Genomic DNA, 22,178 nt, shown 5'->3' on the forward strand with positions numbered 1-22,178 from the left:
CCAGCCATGTGGCAAGGTATAGATTTATAAAAATGGGTTAATTTAAGATAAAAGAACAGTTAGCAAGAAGCCTGCCACGGCCATACAGTTTATAAGTAATATAAGCATCTGAATGATTATTTTATATGTGGATTGTGGGACTGCGGGGCTTGGTGGAACCTGGAGAGAAGCCCTCCAGCAACAAATGGCGCCCAACAGCTCGAGTTTCCACCTTAAACCTGAGAATATTTAATAACCAATTCTAAACAGAGCCAAAAACAGGTTCCTGCTTCATGTCTCATAAGTGCAGCTAGACACCACAAAACGCGGGTTTGAACTACTGGCGGGTTCCTGGTGTTTGCATTTGACCGGCAGTATGGCGGTAATGAGGTGTCTGCCAGCGGCACATTACACTGTGTGTTAGATTTAGTCTTTACTAGTATTTAAAAAAAAAAAAAAAGTTTTCTGGGCTACACGCTGCTTTGATAAAAGCTTAGACCCACTATTTCTGAGACTTGATGACTCACAAAACTGGTGGAAAATGCCATGTTGGTAAGCTGAAATGGGCAGAGCCAGCAGCCACAGTGCCGTTTCAGTCTTAGAATACTGCAGTTTAAAGCAATAGATTCACAATATGTAGGCTTGAAAGAGACAAAAAAAGATAAATTAATATAAAAAAGCCACATAAAGATGAATATTACACAGACAATCTGGATTGTGTTGTCTTTGGGATTTTTAACTGCAAAAAAACATTTGATCGAAAAAGATGTTGAATTAAACCAATATGTATATTTTAAAGGTACCTTGACTTCAAAATTTGGATTTAAGGATATGTTGCTTTGGAAAAGAGGTTCTGCTTTTGTTTCCACAGAAAGCCAGAGGCTATGGATTTGTTCCAGATTAAGATACATCAGGTTTGACCAGACAAGACCCCCTGAAAGGTCTCCAATGACACCACGGCCAAGATGATCCAACATCCGGAACAGTTTTAGGCAACTAGCTCAGACGATACACCCTCATGGACTACTCCATAATCTTAAAATTTTCATTGTGTCCTCATAAGATACAGCGCCCCCCTCCAGCAGGAAGTAGCAAGAGAAGCTATGCCCAAATTCCCAAATATACCAAGCTGGCTTTAGAGATGGAATTGGCTCACTCCCCTTCTAAGCCCAGACATATTGCTTTAAAAAAAAATGGTTAAGAGATTCTTATGTCCCAAATCAGAAGAGCCCTCTGGTGTGGGACAGAGAAAAACCAATATTTTTATTTAAAACAGGTTAATTATAAACATAATCTCTTTCTAAAGAAAAAAAGGGGATAGTTTAGATATGATAGGATGAAAGGGTAGATTAATGAACCTACTTTATAAGAGTAACAACTTGTTTAAAATATTTTACATTGCTATAGATTTTAGTTTATTGATACAAAATTAAACTTAATTTTGTTATACTGTATATATATTTCTATTCTTGTGTAAGGTATTATGTTTTTATAACTCATTTAAAATTGTAATGGATAATTAAAAAATAGATTAATAATTAGTCATCTATGATAATCATATTTGTAGTCATGTTAGTTAAGTCTTCTAGGTATACATAGATATATTTCAGATAGATAGGTAATCTTCAAACACTTCATAGACCTAGAGAATATGGCATTTAAATAACTTAGAATTCTGTTGACGTGAGACACAATTGCTCCTGGATGCACCAATTTGATCCCAAGAGAATGTTGGGCTTCTAAGACATTTCCATTTGGAAGTTTGTCTTTTTGCCACAAAATGGCCTACCGGGCAAAGAACTGCCCTTGCCTTGACGGCTGACAGTACGAATGCAATGCTGTCCTTTCTGGACAAGTGGGACACAAGGAAAGCGACCACTGTACTCTGCCAAGACAGGGTAAGATGGTCTTTCAGAATTCCTGCTTCTGAAAATGGTCTGTCAGATACTCTAGGCATGTAGCCAATTTGATTGCACCAACAATGCTGAGAAACATGAGGTGACTGTCCAGGCTGCCAGCTGTCTTGGTCTACTCTTGCAAGATTCCCCGAAAGTTGCTTGCATCCATCTACCGTTTCTCAGGTACCATTATGTTCCTTCTCAGGTCTTTGATGTGGTTGAAGACTAGATAGTTGTAATTTCCTCAGTTATGATAAAAGATAAGTTAGATATAAAACCTTAAACTCACAAATATAAGATAGATAGGATATCTTCTTTAAATATTGTAACTGCAATTCTTGCTTGATAATTGTTTTGTTATATGTAATTTTACCATGTTAAAGTTAAAACCTTCCTTTTTAAAAAAAGAAGAAAAGGGGAAGTGCTGTGGATATCGCTGTATATAAATAAAACACTGATGGCCAGTGACCAGACAGGAAGTATAGGCAGGACAAGGAGAGAGGAGAATTGGGGAAACAGGAAGAAGGAGGGAGAGACACTGCAGCCACTGCCAGGACAAGCAGCATGTAAAGACGCCGGTAAGCCACCAGCCACGTGGCAAGGTATAGATTTATAAAAATGGGTTAATTTAAGATAAAAGAACAGTTAGCAAGAAGCCTGACACAGCCATACAGTTTATAAGTAATATAAGCATCTGAGTGATTATTTTATATGTGGATTGTGGGACTGCGGGGCTTGGTGGAACCTGGAGAGAAGCCCTCCAGCAACATATATGTTTTCAAAGAAAAAACATATTCTAAGGAACTGACTCTGGATTATAGCAGCTGGTGTCCTGAAATACTGTATCCTGTAAGGTGGTGATGTACGGGGCTTGAGGGGGGATTAGCCTGAGATTTTTTAGTATGACCTGATGAGCAGCCTGGAAACCCAGAAACTGGCAGGAGTTTAACACAGTACTTCTGAGACACAATTTCTTCTTTAGAAAATCTCAGGGTTTTGTCCCACTACCTACCAAATACTCAAGTCAAGTGGGACAAGGAAGTGAGCAGGCATTGCTGTTCTAATGTGTGACAAAAGAGGCTTCAAACAGAAACCAGTCAGAGAGATAAAGAGGGACACTGCCTTCTAGTCAAGGTAACAGCCAAGAAGACATCAGTATCTCAAGCATGCACCAGACTTCAGTACACCCAGTTTCATTAAAAAAAAAAAAGTTTACTACTGGATTTGAAGACACAGATTAACACCAATTCATTAATAGTAGGTGATTTTAATACTCCCTTTTCTCCAGTAGACAGGTCACTTGGACCAGAGAGAGGAGGGGGGAGGGAGGGAGGAAGGGAGGGAGGGAGGAAAGGTAGATCAGAATTAATTTCCATCATACATCAAATTGACAGCACAAATGTCTATAGAATATTCCACCCAAACACAAAACCACACATTCCACTAAGCAACACATGTAAGTTTTTTTTTTTTAATAGATCACATATTGGGACAGAAAACAATCTTTGCAAATTCAAACAGATTGAAATAATTCCTTGTATCCCATAAGGTCTCACCAACATGACTGCCTAAACATGAGCTGAACAAGGACACCACCAATAGACATGATGACGAGTATGGGGAGAAGCCCAGGAGGCTTCATCCCTACACCAAGAAGCACAGACAACTGAGGAACGCTGTGAGTGAGAGAGACAGTCTTCTCTAGGGAAGAGCACACCCATTGGCTATCTCAGCCCTGAAAGCGTACATACAAGTAAGAGTATACAGACTGGTCAGGTTACACTTAGAAATATATATATGGACATACCATACATATATGTGCGTAACAACAATTAATGAAAAAAGGCCATGAGTTTGAAAGAGAGCTAGAAGTATATGGAAGGGTTTGGAGTGAGGAAAAGGAAAGGGGAAATGATGTGAATGTATCATAATCTCACAGATTAAGAAAAAAGTACTAAACATTGTAGGAGTGACGACAGAACCTAACCCTCAATGGATAACTAAAGGATCCAAACGCTGGCAAGTAGTTGGAGAGGCAGATAATTAAAAGGGCTCACAGAGGCCAAGGATGCAGAGACCATTCAGCAGATCAATACTATGTAGCGCAATTACAAGGTAGCATAAAAGCCTAAATATGTTCATGATTTTTAGCATTTTCTCATCAGTTGTAACCCAGCAAGATCTGTTTCTGTGATGCTTAGGGAAAGGGGATTGATTTCTGGGGGTGACGAGTTGAGAGTAAATGTCTGCTTACAATACATTTGTAGGAACATTAACTGATATGTTCCAAAAGTGGCTTTCTCTTCCTTCAGCTGGGGCTTCCCCTCCCATCACCAAATGATTTGGGTCTTCCCCAAGATTCAACCACTCCCTGAAGGGCTAGCCCAGCAACAGGTGCAGTCACGCCTGCTTAAATGCCAAGCATTATGGAAATTGGTTTCATGTCACAGGTGAAAAACTAGACATTGGGACAGAAATACTTGTAATACCTTTCAGAGAGAGACTCCACAGGCTTTTATTTATTTTTGTTGTTGTTGGGAGAAATGCTAATGTGTTCAATACTAAGGACATTGTCCTAAAAATATCTCTTGTACTCTAAGCATTTTTCCAGTGCTGGGAAAGAGCCAAAGTATTTGTTACATACCTAGTTTTGTTAAGTGGCCATACTTAAAGTTCAGTTGAATGAATTTAATAAAAAGTGATTTTAGGGCAAGTGGTTACCTACAATGACTTCATCATGATAATGAAATAGAAGTTGAATTGGCTTTTAATCAAGACATATTTGTTTGTCTATAATGAAGGTAAGAGAAAACACTACTGGGAGTTAAATTGCCATCAAAATATATGCATTTTATAACTTTGTTTGACATAGAAATTTCATATCTTTTCATTGAAATTATAATTTCACATATATTTCTCTGGAATTTAAAATAGACATAAAAATTATATTGGCCTCTGTATGGTTAAAATTACCCTCAAAAGTATACTTCCAGGAGTCAGGTGAAAGGCCATAGGATCTTAAAAATAAAACTGAAATTTAACAAAATATTTCCTTTTTTTACCATTAGTACTAGAGGTAGATTATTTTTACTTAACTTATAAGCTAATTATTATAGGTATAAATTCATAAATATATAATTATATTTGCATAAATATGATTATGCAATAACTACTTCTGAAAACCTCATGTGTGTAACTTCTTTGGTAAAGAGTAATCATTTAAAAAAAGAATTTACTTTTTATTTGTGTGTGTGTGTGTGTCAGCTAATAAGTATGTGCACCATTCGCCTGCAGGTGCCTATAGAGCCAGACGAGGGCACTAGGTCCCCAGGAGTGGGAGTTACAGACACTGGTGAGTCATCAGATGTGGGTGCTGGGAATGGAAGGTGGGTCCTCTGCAGGAGCAGCAAGTGCTCTTTATCACTGAGCCACCTCTCCAGCACCACATGAACAGGACTTTTATTATTGCTTTTTTTTTTTTTTAAATTTAAAAACAAAGACTAGGACTGGCTCTGTATCTTAGTAGGTTAGAAAGCTTATTGGACATGCAGGAAATCCTCGCTTCCATCCTCAGGACTATATAAAATGGCAATGGTGGTGCACAACTATAACCTTAGCACTAGAGAAGTGGAGGAAGCAGGGTCAGAAGTTCAAGGTCAAATTTAGCTACATGGTAAATTAGAAAGCTAGCCTGAGATATGTGAAACCCCATTTTATAAAGCAAAACAAAACTACTTGAAAGTAAAATTTTTTTCAAGGTAAAACACTATTAAGAATTACAATCACAGACAAGTGTCTCTAATAAGTAACAACTGAACATTCCAACAAGTAGAAAGCTGGAAGGTAATACAGGAAGAGCTCAAACTTTTTTGAGCTAGGCAAGTTTTTTTTCTGGTCTAGCCAAAGCACACAAGGTCACTGTAGATGGAGGTTGACAGCAGGATCTTGCCATGTTAGTAACATGGCGTTAACTTTGAAGTCATGCAAAGTGTAAGGGTTATGAGTCAAAGAGGCTTGTGCTGGTTTCTAGAAGCCACTGAAACCAGGCAATATGTAACAGGGCCAGATCCCCTGCAGGAGGGCACTGAGAGGCCACTGGGCAAAGCTGTAAAGATAGATTCTGAGTTGTAGTGGAGACTTCAGGATGCTAATGATGCCAGGACTATAGGGTATCTACTGAGAAAAGCTCAGAGCAGAGCTATTCTGAGAGAAGTTATATTTGCTGCAGGCAGCAGAGGTGGAGGGACAGGGCTAATAAAGCCCTTTAGAGCCCAGATGATGCCACCATGGGGCCTAGGTGCTGCACATGAAGCTTCAGAGATTGGCATTTGCCCTCCTGATGAAGCTTCAGAGATTGGCATTTGCCCTCCTGGCTTTGGATTTTTCTTTAGCACAATCTTTCTTTATCATGTTTCTCTTTTTTTCTTTTTCTTTCTTTTTTTTTTTTTTTTGGAATGGGAATGTTTGTTCTGTACAGTTGTGTACTGAAAGACAGAGGCTCACAATTTAAAGAATGACTTGAGTCTCAGAAGAGATTTTTGACCTTTTGAAAAATGTTAGTACTGTCAAAGCCTCTGAGGGCTTTCAAAGTTGGAGTGAATGCATTTTGTGTTATGAGACAGCCATAAGCACATGGGAGTAGCAATGGCTGCATGCTAAAATAGGAAATAAACGTTGAGTGAAGATTTTTTTTTAATGGAGTCTGAGCCACACAGATATCTGTGAAGGTGTGGAGTAAGCAGAACAGTATGAGTTGAACTTAGAGAACAAGGAAGTGGTGTTGAGGGAGAAGACGTGTCTACTATAGAGCTGGGTAGGCCACTTGTAGGAAATGTAGATTGGTTAGGCCCAGGATGAGGCACGAGGTCAAGTTTGTAGAATGAAATCAGTGCATCTAGACATATATTTAAAGGCAATTTTATTTATGATTTTTATTTTGTGTGAATGGGAACTTGGTCTGCATGTACATGTGTACCATGTGTGTTCAGGGCCTCCAGAGGCCACAAGAGAACTCAGATCCTGCCTCAGTTTCTTTTCTATGCCGTGATAAAACATCATAACCAAGGCAACTTATAGAAGGAAGAGTTTATTGGGGGCTTGCTTTTCAGAGGTTGGGGCCACAGCAGCAGGCAGACAGGCATGAGATGTAGAGGGCTTACAGGGAACAGCATGAGGTTTTGGAACATCAAAACCTTTTCCCAGTAACACACCTCCTATAATAAGGCCACACCTCCCAATTCATCCCAAATAATTCCACCAACTGAAGATCAAGCATTAAAATATTTGAGCCTATGGGGGCTGTGGTAGTTTGAATGTAATTGGTTCCCAAAAGCTCATCGAGAGTGGCACTATTAGGAGGTGTGGCTTTATTGGAATAGGTGTGGCCTTGTTGGAGGAAGTGTGTCACTTTGGGGATGGACTTAGAGGTCTCCTTTGCTCAAGCTTCACTCAGTGTGACACTCAGTTCACTTCCTGTTGCCTGGGGATCAAGATGGAAGGACTCTCAGCTCATTCTCCAGCACCATGTCTGCCTGCATTCTGCCATGTCCCACCCTGATGATAATGGACTAAACCTCTGAAAGTTAAGCCACCCCATTAAATGTTGCCCTTTATAAGAGTTGCCATGATCATGGTGCCTCTTCACAGCAACAGAAACCCTAACTAAGACAGGGGTCATCCGCATTCAAATTATCACATTCCATTCCCTGGTCCCCATAGGCTTGTGGCCATATCATAATGCAAAACATATTTAGTTCAATTTTGAAAGTCCCCATAGTCTTTCAAGGTCTCAACACAGTTTAAAAGTTCAAATTCCAAAGTCTCTTTTATGACTCAAGGCAAAATCTTAACTGTAAAAACCCCTGTAAAATCAAAAAGCAAACTACATATTTCCAACATACAATGACACAGAATATACATTCCATTCCAAAAGGGAGGAATAGGAATGTAGGAATAATGGACCAAAAAGAGACCAAATCCTAGCAGAGCAAACTCCAAATCCTGTAACTCTATGTCTGATGTCAAAGGGCTTAGATGCCTCTTCCCTTCCCTTTTTGCTGACTGCAGCACACTTCTTTCTCTTGGGCTGATTCCACTCCCTGTCTGCAGCTCTTCTTGGCGGCTATCCATATCCCACAGTTCTGGCATCTCCAACATCTTGGTGTCTCCAGTGAAATCCAGGCTTCACTTCCACAGCTTCAGGCAACGGCCTCTCCTACCAAGGATTCCCTTCCCAGGCACTCATGTGGCCTCAGTATCAAAACCCTTTACTCCTGTGTCCTTCTGACCCTAAAGCCAGAACCACATAGCCAATGCTGCCGGCTTGGGAAGGAAACTACCCCTCTCCTTGAATTACATTTGCCTAAATTTTAATTTGTGGTGTTGTTTTTTTTAGGACCAGAAAACCCCTCAGGCTTTTTCCTTTCACAAATAGCTGGTTCAGCTGGGTGGAATCTTGCCCTGGGGGCACCACTTCCATTATTACTTTTTGAATATGGGCTTTCCTTATCTGTGCCAGCACAAGTCTTGGCTCCAACATTACATTCCCTGGTGTCCTTTTTCTCCTCAAACTGTATCTTTTGTATTTCTTCTTGCCCTGCTTTCTCTTCTTCATTATAGACCTACCTAAGAGTAATCACTAGTAACCAAGCCAAAGTCAATGCTGCCTTAAAATCTCCTCTGGCGATGAAATTAGCTCCAAACTCTCCAATATAGCATCAGACAGACTCTTAGGAGAGGGGCAAAGAGCAACCAGTCTTTGCCAAAATATCACAAGACTGGTCTATAGTCCAGTTGCTAATATATCTCCCCTCTGAAACCTCTTGAGTTGAACGTGTCCACAGTCCACATTGCTCTCATCACTAATGTCTTCCAGTCTCCTAAGAGGATGGTCTATTAAGTTCCACTTAAAGCATCCAACCACCTCCTTAGTCCAAAGTCTTCCACACTCTTTCCCAAACCAGCATGGTCAGGACTGTTACGGCAACAGGCTACTCCCTAGTACCAACTTCTGTCTTAGTTACTTTTCTATTGCTGTGAGAAAACACCATGACCACATGGTGGCTTCCAGAGATGTTCCTCTTCCCCCATCCCCTCTACCTGTGTGTGTATTAGCTATTTATTTCTAAGTCATTTGATAGTTGGTAGTTCCTTCAAACATCTATGCTAAAAAAAGTAATAAGCAGGGATAGATAATTTGGCTTTGTGCTTTAAAACTATGTAGTGTCTGCTTGCATTAAATGCATATAAATTAGCCATGATTTTGTAGGGAATACCCTCCCTTTCACTCAAAATCCATGATTGTGTTATTGTTATATTTTTCTTTTCTTTTAAACATTTGTTTTATTTTTATGTGCATGAGTGTTTTGCCCGTGTTGTATGTGTGTGCACCATGTACATACATATACTTTACATAAAAATACATAGGACTTTAGGTGACTCCTTTCTCCTGGTTACTCTCAACCTATTGAGCCAAGATTACTGAAAATAACTTTTTCCTTATATTTCACAGAAAATAACTCCAGATTTGCTCTTTTCTTTCTTCTACATGTGTACTTTATATGACCATATAAGGAATATATAAAGTCACTGGGCAAATAAAAAAGTGTTCTTTCCCTAAGTAAATCAATACACAATAAAGGAACAGCAAGTCTTTTTTTTTTTTTTTTTTTTTTGAGCTTAGTAAATATAGTCTCCTCTAGAGGAGTGTTATCTTTAATTACCACCTATTTGTAGGAAAATAGTGACGATAAATCAATTCAAGGTCTCCAGACTCTCCGAATATTAATGAAGATCTCCTCTAACAAAGGCAATCTGTGGGAGCATGTAGGTTAAAAGGCCAGCGTCAGAGTAAAATAATATTCTCTATTCACAATAAGGTCAGATGGAGTTTAGTCAGTCCCCTGACGGGTTCTTTTCAACAGGGAAACAAGCTCGAATAGGAAAACTGAAGGATGGCTTCTTTTAGATGTACGGTAATTACAATTTGTCCATGATGTAATGAAGCATCTCAGCTATGTTATTGCTTTAAAATAAAAGTAGCCTGTGATGCTGATGATAGAGGAGTGGGAAAGCCACACGGAATAACTTGCTGTGACAGGGTGCATCTGCAGGCTGCATTCTGTGGCTACCACCAGAAGATGGGGAAGGGTTCCTCTCAGGGAAGACACTAAAGCTGAGTTACTGCCAACGGGAATGAAAATATCTTAATGATATCTCAAAAAGAAAAAAGAAAAATGTTCGCCCTCAGGAAGGATTTGCTATTTTCCTGAAAGAAGGAACATGAAGTAGAAAAGTCCTCAGGCTCCATCCTTGTCATTAAGTTAAAAAAGGACCTTCTCCCATCTTTCTTCAGTCCTGGAGTTATCATTCCCTATAACCATTACACTCTTTCTGTTGTACAAGACTCGCAATTTGCTCTAATAATGAAATTTGTCTGCATTCTAACTGCTGTCATTATTGTTAAAATGAAACAGCAACATATGCTAAGAAAAAGCAGCTGTCTTAATGGAAAATATTCAAAGCTCAGCTTGGACTAGGGGGAAGAAATGATAGGCCCTTGGAAATGTATCAAAAGGGAAGATCGGCTGATGTCCAGCTAGATGGGGAAATGTATTCTGAAGCAAAGGCAGTGTGACCTCCTAAGAGCTGCAAATCTAGGAAGCTGTGGAGGCTCACTGTAAAACTGTTTCAACTTTCCTAAGTTTATAGGGTTCCCTAATAAGTTGCTGGGTGGTGGGGGTGAGAAGCAATCCTATTTGAAAGCTGTTTGTAACAGTGAAGGAGAAACAGGCAACCTCCACAGAATGGTTCTGCAAAAACAGACTAGGCAAGGTTTGCTGCTTTTATCTGTTAAGTTGAAGAGGGGAAAGATTGCCACAGCTTTTCTTCTTTTTGACCCCCAGGAAACTACTCTTTTTGGCTATATCCACTTATTATGAGTCAACAAGAAAGCATTCAGTAAAATCTAAAAAGTCATTAAAAATGACCAGGACATTTAAAAAATGATCAGAACTTTGCTGACCTTTCCACCATGTGCATATGAAGTATGTATGATATGTATCATAAGCCTTTCAACACAAATAGCTTCCTGAAGAGGTATGAACAAGACATGCTCATGTCTGAAGTTCTACCAGTGACTTTCTGGCAGTCATTTTGAACATATCACACACCTGCATTGCATAAAACAGGAAGTGTAACTTTGAAAGAAATTTCTTGACTACTAATGGATCCATAATGACCTATAAATACACACTCACTGTGAACCTACTATGGCATGCACAATGCTAAGCCTAGAGAAGAGGATATGAGCAGGACAAGTCACTGACTTCATGAAATTTATTTTAATGAAGAAGAAATACAGGAAGGCAATTTTATTTATTTATATTTTTTTCACGGAACATTCATTCAATATATTCTACGGTTTCCCCTCTCCCATCTCCTTCCAGATCCTTCCTGCCAACCCCCACTCCAACTCCATGCCTTCTTTCTTTCCTTAGAAAACAAACAGGCAAATAAAAAAGCAAACAAAACAGAATTTTAAAAGTGAAAAAGCACAAGAAACCCACAGACACAAAAACAAAACCCATAATAACACAAAACTAGAAACTATTATATACAAGTAAAAAAGATAGTAAGATTTAAAAAAAAAATGCCCAAGCAAAGCAATTTGAGACACATATCTGCAAACACACCATTGAGTTTGTTTTGGGTTGGCCATCTACTGCTTGGGCATGGGGCCTATACAGGCAGGCAATTTTTAAAAAAACTTAACTCATTTATAGACACAGAGTTGTAATGGGGAAGACCCCTTTACTTAGAGGCTTAGAGATCCCTCTGGGGAGAGTGCCTAAGTGTAGAGGATGACTAGTGGTGATCTAGGCTGGAGACAGAAGACAGGATTCCATGCTGAGGTGACAGCAAAGTGCACATGGCTTGGACATGGAACTACAGGTGGGCCAGTGTCACTGAACAAAGCTCATGGTACACAGCATGTAAGGAGGCTAGGGAGGGAGGCACTGAACATCCCATAGATAATCTTGGGGATATGTAAAGGAGTTTGGGATTTTTCTTGGCTTTCCAAAGACTTTTTTAGAAAGGGGATGCCATTTTTAGATTGTATCTTTACTAGAACGCCTTGGTTGGTTCCTGTGAGGATAAATTTGAAGGGGACAAGATGGCTAGATAACAGAGTAATGGAATGAAGACCTGAACCACCACAGTGATAGTAATGTAATTATGGTTTCTGAGAAGGACCAGACATGGCACTGCATGTGGGGGGTAACTAATATCTGGCTTGGGTGAATGTCAACCTTATCCCAACCAACATACATAATACAGAGAAAAACACCAAGCAGGTGGAGAAGATGATGCATTCAGCTCTGGATGTACTGGACTGGATAGGTTTCTGGGTTATCTGGGGTTTGATTCCCAGCAATAACATGGTGGCTTCTAACCATCTGTAACGCCAGGTTCAGGGATTCTGACATCCTCTTCTGACCTTCATGGGCACCAGGAACATACATGGTACACAGACATACATGCAGGCAACTAACATGCATACATAAAAAAAAAAAAAAAAAGAATTTCTAAGAAATCTAAAAAGAATTTTCCAAAGTATATCCCCAGTGTTTAATTATGTTTAGAAACATTTTAAAATGCTTATCTGATATTGGCATATCTTATTTGGTGTCATTCAGAATCTTTTGCCCATTTTTTTCATGTTGAGCTTTTTTTATCGCATTTAACAATTCATTGCATTTTAATTCATCTTTGGTTTAGGTTGTATGTGTATGTGGTGTGGGGGAGGGGGGGGTGGGGAGGTGGGCATGGTACAGGCCTTCAGAGGGCAGGGGATAACTGTAGAGCTGCTTTTCTTCCACCCTTAATTGGGTTCCAGGGATCAAACTCAGGCTGTCAGACATGTGGAACAAGTTCCTTTACTGGCCGAGCCATCTTGCTGGCCTTGCTTTTTGCATTTTGAGTGGTGTTTTTTTTTTTTTTTGTTTGTTTGTTTGATTGTTTCATTTTGCATAAGTCCTTTCTTGGATTTCTGGTGTGCAAACACTTTTCTCTTGGTGTATGACTTTCGTCCTTTGCGGGGCGTTTTTATTTTATTAAAGCACAAGTTTTTTGTTTCCTCTCTCTTTACCATGTCTTTGATGTCATACCTAAGAAATCTTTGCCTAAACAGGTCACAGATTTCCCCCCTGTGTTTTCTTCTAATTTTAGGTCATTCTATTTACACCCATGATATTTTAAGAGGCATGTGTGTGCGCGTGCGTGCGTGTTTTAATATGGTGCACAGAATAAATCAATGTACTTGGAACAGAGAGAACCAGCTTAGAAGGGCTTACAGGATGGGAAGTGCAGAGGTCAAACCTGGTAAAAGGCCAGGCTTAGGGAAGCAGGGCTGGGCAAGAGGGCACACCGCACTGAAGCCATCCAGAGATAGCTGAACAGCCAGCACTGTGTACCAAGACAAGCAAACTGTCTTTCCAACTTGGATGAAGTGACCAGTGAACTTAAGAGCGTCTTCAGCCCACACTTTTCCCTTAGTGGAACTGCGCGTAACTAACCAGTCCCTTTATAAGAATCTCAGCAACAGTCGCTGAGAGGTCCGAAGCACTTTTTCTTTTTTCCTGTTATGCCCACCACCTCCCCTCCGCCACGGCGTTACTTTTTTTCTTTCTTTTTTTTTTAAAATTACCCTTTTGTTAGCATACTAAGCAACGGGCTTCGTGCTGACATTTTTCATCCGCATATGTCATCACACTTGTACTTAGTCATCCCTTGAGCACTCTTCAAAGGTCATTCTCGATTGCGGATGCCCTGGGGGGCATTCCGGCATCAGATGCTGGGAACAAACCTCGAGAAGGAGTCACTGCCTTCCCCCGTGGGAACTCACAACCACAGTCGGCGGGGCTCGCTCGTCAACCTGTCGGCTCTCCAGGGGGACCGCTGGATGAGCCACAGCAGATCCACGGCAGAGCCGGGGTTCGCATCCGCGCCAGCGCGGGGTCACTTAGGGAGGTCGCCCCGGCGAGCCTGCGTCCCCGGGGCTTTTGGGGAACTACTGCCTCCGGCCAGAACGCCCCCGGGGATGTTCGAGCCCCGGCTCGCCGGGAGCGGAGCGGAGCGTGGGCTCGCCGGCTCCTTTCCAGGCGCACAGCGGGGCGCCTTCCCGACCTCTGACCCCTGCCCCAGCTTGCACCGATCCGTCCCAGCCTTTGGCGGGAAGCGGTGGCCAGCTCCGGGGGCGGCCTGCCTCCTCCCTTCCCGCCAGTCGTAAAGTGCTGGAAAGGGCCCCGCGCTTTACGGCGCCGTCGGTGAGACCCGGAAGGTCTGTCCCTGCTGGGCGCGTGGTTTTGGGAGCTGCGGTCGCAGAGTCGCTGCAGTGAGGCTTTGAGGGGCGTTAGCGAAGCACCTACGGGTCCCTAAGCGGGTAATTGGATCCAGCTTCATGTGGAACAGTCATTCCAGTCGTTTCTAAGAGTGTGCATGATAGCAGGGTCTCAGGCGTCACGTGCGGTGCGGTCCCGTGCCCCAGCAGCAGTGTTGATTTTTACCTTCCTCCCTAGAACTTTAGGCCCCCGGTGTTAGCTGACGTTTTGTTGTTGTTGTTCCCTTCGCCCTGCAGTCTCCCTGTCCCTGGAGATCGAAATGCTTTACCTGATCGGCTTGGGCCTGGGAGATGCCAAGGACATCACAGTCAAGGGCCTGGAAGTTGTGAGGCGCTGCAGTCGAGTGTATCTGGAAGCCTACACCTCAGTCCTGACTGTAGGGAAGGAAGCCCTGGTACGTGATTCAAGCCCCCAGGCCTCTGGGGAAGAACCCTAGCTAGCATCTGATGCTCATACACTAGACTGCACGGAGTCTACGCGTCTGCTTTTTTAGACCCTTTAAAACACACACCCTGGCTTTGGGAGAACAAAAACGCACTCATACACTAGCACGGTGACTTGGGAAATGAAACGGTGGTTTGTCCTGCTTTACAAGTCTAATTTTGTGTGGCTTTCTCCAGTAAATAAAAAAAAAAAGGAAAGTTATTTTACACTCTTGGGGATAGTTATCAGAATCTGTTATTTCATGAGCTAGCCAAGAAATCCTTTCTGAGTTGAGTGCTAATGAGGTGCTGCCACAGCCTTAATGAGTTGGTTATACAGTCAGCGAGCAATCTGAAAGCTTCCTCCTTTGAAGTATTTCCACTGGGAACGGTGGTGATAGCCTTTCTGTCTGCAACATATCCAAAGAGATCTTACTTATAGTCTCCCAGGAAGGCTGGCATTCCCACATGTGTAAGCCCCAGACTAAGTATCCAGAGGATTTATTAGTGCGTTCTATACCTTGATAAGGCTCTCATTAAGGCTAACTATGTAAATAATAAATATGAGCAGAAGGGTCAGTTTCTGGTTGATTGTCAAACTCAAAGTGGAACGTATATTGAGGTAAAGGGCTGATGGGTGTGTTGTGGGAGGAAGGGAAGGATTTTTTTAGATTGTCACGTCTTCTGAGTAAAAGTGTGAGCCACGGAATTTCTGGTCATTCCTCCCGGATTCACCAGAGAATTCTGAAGGTTGCAGAGTTACTTTAAAATTTTGAAGACTAAATTAAGGCTTGTTCTTGAATTGGCCATGCATTACAATAAAAACAGCGTTGAATGCCCAGCTTTGACTTGCTGGCCACGATCACTGGTTTTTACTCTTAACTTCAAGATAACAGAACTGTGTCACCCTCAGTAATCAAAAGCCATAACGAGTTTAAAACCATCTGAGAGAACAAACAGGTTAATAGAATAAGGTACTGGACAATAGCTTTAGGGGGAAAATGGGATATAGCTTGGTTTTGCCTTGTGACACGTCCTTGGACAATTCCTTTACTTTTCATTTCTTGCTGTATGAATTGACCTCAGAAGTGGCTGCCTTCTAGGCTCCTAAAACAGTGCCCAGCACAAGGTTCTCGGATATTTTAGTTGTTAGTGGATACATTGCCAAACTTCTCTCTTCATTTGTCAAAGAGAAATAACCAATTGGGAGGTATGTAGTGTTTTATTAAGGTGTATGTGAAAATGCTTTATAAATAAATTATAAACGCTAGTAAAGTATTAATTTTCAAAGTTTTTTTGTTGTCCCCCAAAACATATTTGTAGTTATTTTAGTGATAATCAGGGCTTTGGTCTGACCCTACTTGTAAGTATGTGTATTTTTTTTTCTTTTCTTTTCTTTTCTTTTTTTTTTTTTTTTTTTTTGGTTTTTTTTGAGCAAGGGTTTCTCTGTGTAGCTTTGCGCCTTTCTTGGAACTCACTCTGTAGCCCAGGCTTGGCCTGGAACTCACAGAGATCCGCCTGCCTCTGCCTCCCAGTGCTGGGGTTAAAGGCGTGCGCCACTACGCCCAGCTTAATGTGTATTTTTTAAGGTGCTAGAATACCTGTTATTTCATAGTAATAAGTGTTAATAATTATAGGGCATTTATTTTGCTTCATTTTGTTTATTTTCTTTATAGTGCCAAGAATTGAACCCGGTGTCTCTCACATGTTCCACAAGCTCTCTACCACAGAGCTACAATACCCAGTGCTCTATGGTTACCGTTCACGTTTGATAGGCATACAGACATTCCAAAAGCTGTCCAGTGTCACCCAGGCAGTGACACAGGCAGGGTACAAAGTATGAGCACCTTTGGCTTGAGAACTGCTGCTCCAGACTTTCATACTGTCTCTGCAGTTTTAGCAATGGGTAATAACTACGCAGGAATAACTTCAGGAGGCACTAACAGAGAAGTTCCATTGAGCAAAATGGCTTGGCCCAGATCCTACCCTCTTACAAAGTTCTTTCAGTATTCTCTTCCTGTCCTTCTCCAGGCTTAGTTCCTATTCTTCCCTGAGTGCTTGCCCCACGATACCATCTACCTTAAGTCAGTCATTTGTAAGTTCATGCCTTGTATTTCCAGAAAAACTGTCGAGCCTCTTTCTCTTCGATCACATTCTTCTGTCCTCCTTTTCCCCACTTCAGTTTTATGTTTTCTTGTTAAAACAAACTGATTTTTAGAAATTGTTGACTATTACCTATATAATTATATAAAGTCTGGTTACAACTATAGATAATTTTATCACAGTGATCAAATAGGTAATTTCATTTTCTGTAATGAACATATGCTTCCTACTTACTAATAATCAACCAGTCAAGATTTTATAAAAGGCACATACAAGTGTTGCTGAATAAATTCCAAAGTTTGCCTGTTCTTCCATTAATCACTGTTGTTTTCAAACTGCCAGATGGTAGTAGTAGTAATATAGTCTCCAAAGGAAATTCAGAGACAGCCAATCTGGGTAAGAGTATTAGTTTGGGCATTTGCAACTTAAGCTTTCTCTAGGCAATTTCTCTTGATACATTAACTCTTACATACTTATTGGTTGAATGTATCTGTGTATTATATAAAGATGTATAAGCAATGTAGTCTTTGTTATAAGTGGTTCATGGTTCTGTCTGCATTATACTTAAGAAAACTTAATGAAAGGCTTCAGTAGTAATTTATAAAAGTAGTAGAAGGAAGAAACTATAATATGTCTAGAAATAGCTGAAGAGGTTTTATCTAAATCAGCACTCTGGAAACCTATAATATAAATCTGACCCTGGAACCTACATGATAAAAAGAGAGAGCCAGCTCCTTCCAGTTGCCCTCTGACCTCCACACGTAGGAGATAGGATAACCGTTAGCACGACACTGGTGGCATGTGGCTTCTTGGTTGTTTTTGGGAAACGTTAGTTCAGTGAAGACCAGTTTTTGCCATGGTGTCTAGTTACCATATGTGTTCTCTTAGATCTGTGGGTGTAATTGGCCTGTGACTGTAAGTTTTCTGGTTCCTAAAATCAAAGTTAAACATGTAAAGATTAATGAATAAGAAAAAGGTACAAAGTAAAAGTGAAAATAAAGAATACATTTTTAAAATCTGTGTAAGCACAAATTATTGAGAGCTAAGTATTAGAGAATACTTACCACATTTGGAATTGTAGCATTTGCTTTTGGATGCTTAATTGTTTGTTCAAGTACTTCTTTGAAATACTGGGTACTACTACTTCTACTCTAGCAGTCCCTGTAACTTTTAATAACTCAGACTTCTCAATATGAAGGAATACATTTTCTTCATCCTCTTCCATTTTTGAATTGCACAGAAACTCAGCTATAAGATTCATGATCTTGTATACTATCATTAGCCAGTATCATGTGACCACTAGTTCACTGGCTCACTCTTCTGGGTTTCTTCTCTAGAACTGACCTTCAGGAAATTAATTGACAACGTAGCTTGGATGGAAATGTCCTGTGTATTTAAATTCATTTCTTTTCCTGTAATTATGTAGGACTGTTCATTTTTTTTTTTTTTTTTTTTTTTTTTTTTTGTGAACAGCTAAATCATAATTTTCTGTCATTTCCTATTGACGTGGTCTTTTATTTTAGTCAGCATACCACAAATGCTCCTATAGAAATCGGGTGAAACATCTGCACTACCATGTATCATTATCGTTAATGTATTCCATATTTTCATGTTTCAGGAATAGAGCTCATGAATACATAGTCTCTGTTCACCCTTTGGTGTTCTGCCTGGTCTATTAGACACACATTTAGAGGCCTCAGATGTTAAGAGGTCTGCTTTCTCTAGGGATATGATGATAGCCCCAAAGACAGAGTTTAATTGCATCATGATATGGAGTTCTGGCTCACTGAAGAGGTATACTGAATGATCTGTGTTTGGATGGTTGCCAAGATTTGCACCTAGTTCTAGACAAAGGTTGTTCTTCAGTGTCTGTGTGTGTTGAACTCACCTGCTCTCTCTCATTTTGATATTTTGATATCCTACTAAAATCTCCAGGAAGAGTTTTATGGAAGAAAATTGATTCTTGCTGACAGGGAAGAAGTGGAACAAGAAGCAGATAATATTTTGAAGGATGCTGATGTCAGCGATGTTGCATTCCTTGTGGTTGGTGATCCATTTGGGTAAGTCAAAATAGACATTGTGAGTTATGTATTTATCAGCAATGATTATTCTGTTTAAAACTTTCCTTGTTAGGTCCTGATCAGTTTACCTGAGTTCTATCTGGTTTTGTATTTAATTTTTTGGTTGTTTGAAGATGAATGAAGAAAATGTACTTGATAAAGATGTCATCACTAAGTATTACTACCTTCACAAGTGTCAACACTAACATTTATTTCTTTGATGCTTTTGTGTTTGTGCAAGGTTATACAAGGCATCAAATACCTTTAACTAGTGTGTCATGATTAAATAAGGCACTACGCTATCAAAAGTCATGTCTGCCATTTGCTGTGATAATTGCACACATCTTTGGCTTCTTTTGTTCTAGACCTCTCCCCCCTCTTCTTTTTGAATAATCTAATATTTGGCAATAATGCTGTCACTTACTTGCCTTGAGTTTACCATTTGTCAAGCCTCCGATTTCACTGTCTCATCCCCATTGGGAGCACTGCTCCTCCTCATTACCAAGAAGATGGGTTTCTACTTGTCTAGTCAAGCCTCATCAATCTCTAGTGTCAAGCCAAACACAAGAGGTCTTTGTCTACAGCTGGTGACCCAAGATTTATGTCACAGATTTGAGGAACATAAGGACAATTAAATCACTCTGGGTCCACCATCAAGGATATTTCTCAAAACAATGGAGTTACATGTGGATGTGACTGTCATAAAGAAAATAATTTATGTTAGTATGCAGGGCCAGAGAGTCTCTATCATTATTATATTTGATTGCAAATTATATTGGGTAATCACATAGTATAAAATATTTAAATTGTTTTAACCCTTGCCTGACATTGTTTTGTATAAAATTAAGGCTTCTTCAAATTTCATGGTACCTTTTTTCTCTTTTTAGCAATAGGATAGTTAAATGAAATAAGGAAAATAAAAAAAAAAAATCTTACCACCAAATGTCTTCTTTTATATAGAGTTTTCTCACTAACACACTGACTATCTAAAACATGTGTCTTCTGTAGGGAACCCTCGACCCAGACCCCCTAACATGGTGGCACCACAGTTGTTACAGTCACCTGATGGGCAGTCTTAGTCACTGACAGTGTCTGTTCTATACAATAAAATTGCTGCTCAAAGTGAGGCTTCTAGACTTGTACATGTCTGCAGACTTGCTAGTTCAGATGATAAGTAGAGAAATTGAGGTCAAGCATTAGAAACTAGTATAGCTACTTAAAAAGGAAAATTGGTTATCTACTAAATGTAGTTTAAAAAATGGGGTTTATACTTTATGTTGTCTTATTTTATATTTTATTTTCAAATAGTTAATTTTTATCATACTTTAAGAAACTTATTCCATAAGATTGTAACCAAAAAAAAGTTTTCACCATATTTTGAGGAACACTACAATTGGCTACTTATTTATTTATTGGCCAATTTTTTCATATCCTTTCTTTTTTAAAATTTCACTTTTAATACCATTATTTTAACCAGGTCAATACATTCTGTCCCCTTTGCCTGGTCTTCATACAGACTTACACAGACTTTTAACTCATTGCCCATGTTGTGGTCAAGTTGGTGTGTGTAAAACCCTAACAGTTTAGAGACCTCAGCTGAGAACTGTAGAGGCCCCACGGTTAGCCAGATATTTAAGACTTGCCAACCTGCTCTTCAAGTCTGTGCCCTGCCGGTCTTGTATTGAGACCACACTCATGCCAGCCAACTCATTCCATCATAGTTTTCCACTCTGACCCCTTAGTTCAAGCTTCCTCCTCCCCTGTGTCTGTCAGAGGCCTCTGCATCTGTCAGCTCACGCCTCTCCATGTCCTTTGTCACGCCAGCCTGAAGTGGTAGCTCCACTTGACAAGGGGAGATGATTGTCAACGGTTGTATGAGTAACTTATGTAGATGTGATTCAAGTCCCTGAGAGAACAACTGACAACCCCTGACGAAAGAGTCACTATGGTTACTGGTTTCAGGGGGTTCACACTGGGGTTGCTTGGCCCCATGCACTGCCATCATGGCAGAGGTAGCATGTGATAGAGGAGCTTGGTCATCCCATGCCAGACAGGAAGCTGAGGGAGAAAGAGGCAGATGCAAGAAGTGGCCAGAGACAAGATGCCCCCAAGGACCTGCCCCTAGCCATCTGCCTTTAGGTAGGTCCTACTTCTCGAAGTGTTCAGAACCTCCCAGATAGCCCCAGCTGGGGAACAAGACACAGTACATGAGCCTTTTTGGGGGACACTTTATATTTAGACCCTCACTGTGCTAGCCTTCATATAGTTCCTCACAACTTTTAAAATAACTGTGTGTCTTTGGTATTCCTGTGGATAAGTACAGTGTTCTTTATGTCTCTAGCTCTCTAATTTCATTCATAATAGTTGGCATACAGTTGCTGCTAATAAAATATTAATTGAAGAATTTTGTGCTAGCTTACCTCAAGTCAGCAAAGAAAGACAAGCATATTTTTTTTTAATGTTTTTTTTTTTTTTTTGGTTTTTTCGAGACAGGGTTTCTCTGCGTAGTTTTGCGCCTTTCCTGGAGCTCACTTGGTAGCCCAGGCTGGCCTCAGACTCACAGCGATCCGCCTGGCTCTGCCTCCCGAGTGCTGGGATTAAAGGCGTGCGCCACCACTGCCCGGGCTAATGTTTTTTTTTTGTTTTTTTTTTTTTTTTTTTAGATTTATTTATTTATTTATTATGTATACAGAAGAGGGCATCAGATCTCATTACAGATGGTTGTAAGCTACCATGTGGGTGCTGGGAATTGAACTCAGGACCTCTGGAAGAGCAGTCGGTGCTCTTAACCTCTGAGCCATCTCTCCAGCCCTCACGGCAAGCATATTTTGAACTGGCAGTTATCTGTTCACCTAAATACCTTTCCTACATCTCTTGGGATAGGCACTCCCACTTACTGAGTTGGCAAGATATGGATTTATGGTTGATGGGAGAGACCAACAGTAATCACAGAAAAAGAAAAAAAATGAAATTTTGGGAAGTCTGTAAAGTGGGGAAAGAAATAGAGGGAGACTTATGCAGAGGTATATGGAAGAGCCTTTTTTGGGGAGGTTATACTTAAGCAAGTGACTGAAATGGGGTTAGGAGGCAGGTCATTCCAAGCAGAGCAGACAGAAAGACTGGTTAAGGCACTAAAGGCCATAGTGACTGGAGCATGATGAGGAAGAGGGTATGAGAAGGTGTTATGGAGGTAGGCAGGAGCCATCCATCTTTAAGACTTTGGAGAGACAGGGAATCCTATTTGAGATACAGTGACAAACCTTTGGAGGGTTTTTAAGCAAGAAAATCACAATTCTTTCCATTATTAAAAGCCAC

General features: G+C 40.5%; 1 protein-coding gene across 3 annotated transcripts in view; it reads left to right on the top strand.

The window, feature by feature from the left end:
- The first annotated feature begins 14,096 nt into the window (after positions 1-14,096).
- Dph5 (diphthamide biosynthesis 5) overlaps positions 14,097-22,178 on the top strand; it is a 29,632-nt gene continuing 21,550 nt past the window's right edge. Inside the window, exons 1-3 of one of the 3 annotated variants that reach the window (XM_042279787.2) lie at positions 14,097-14,217; positions 14,515-14,672; positions 18,739-18,863. In XM_042279787.2, coding sequence (XP_042135721.1) covers positions 14,538-14,672; positions 18,739-18,863 — 260 coding nt within the window. In that variant the 5' untranslated portion in view covers positions 14,097-14,217; positions 14,515-14,537. Of the gene's footprint in view, positions 14,406-14,514; positions 14,673-18,738; positions 18,864-22,178 lie in introns of all 3 variants that reach the window. The other 2 variants (XM_006977816.4, XM_042279786.2) reach the window with 2 other exon arrangements.

Source organism: Peromyscus maniculatus, chromosome 6 (genome assembly GCF_049852395.1).
Source record: "Peromyscus maniculatus bairdii isolate BWxNUB_F1_BW_parent chromosome 6, HU_Pman_BW_mat_3.1, whole genome shotgun sequence".
Taxonomy (NCBI): Eukaryota; Metazoa; Chordata; class Mammalia; order Rodentia; family Cricetidae; genus Peromyscus; species Peromyscus maniculatus.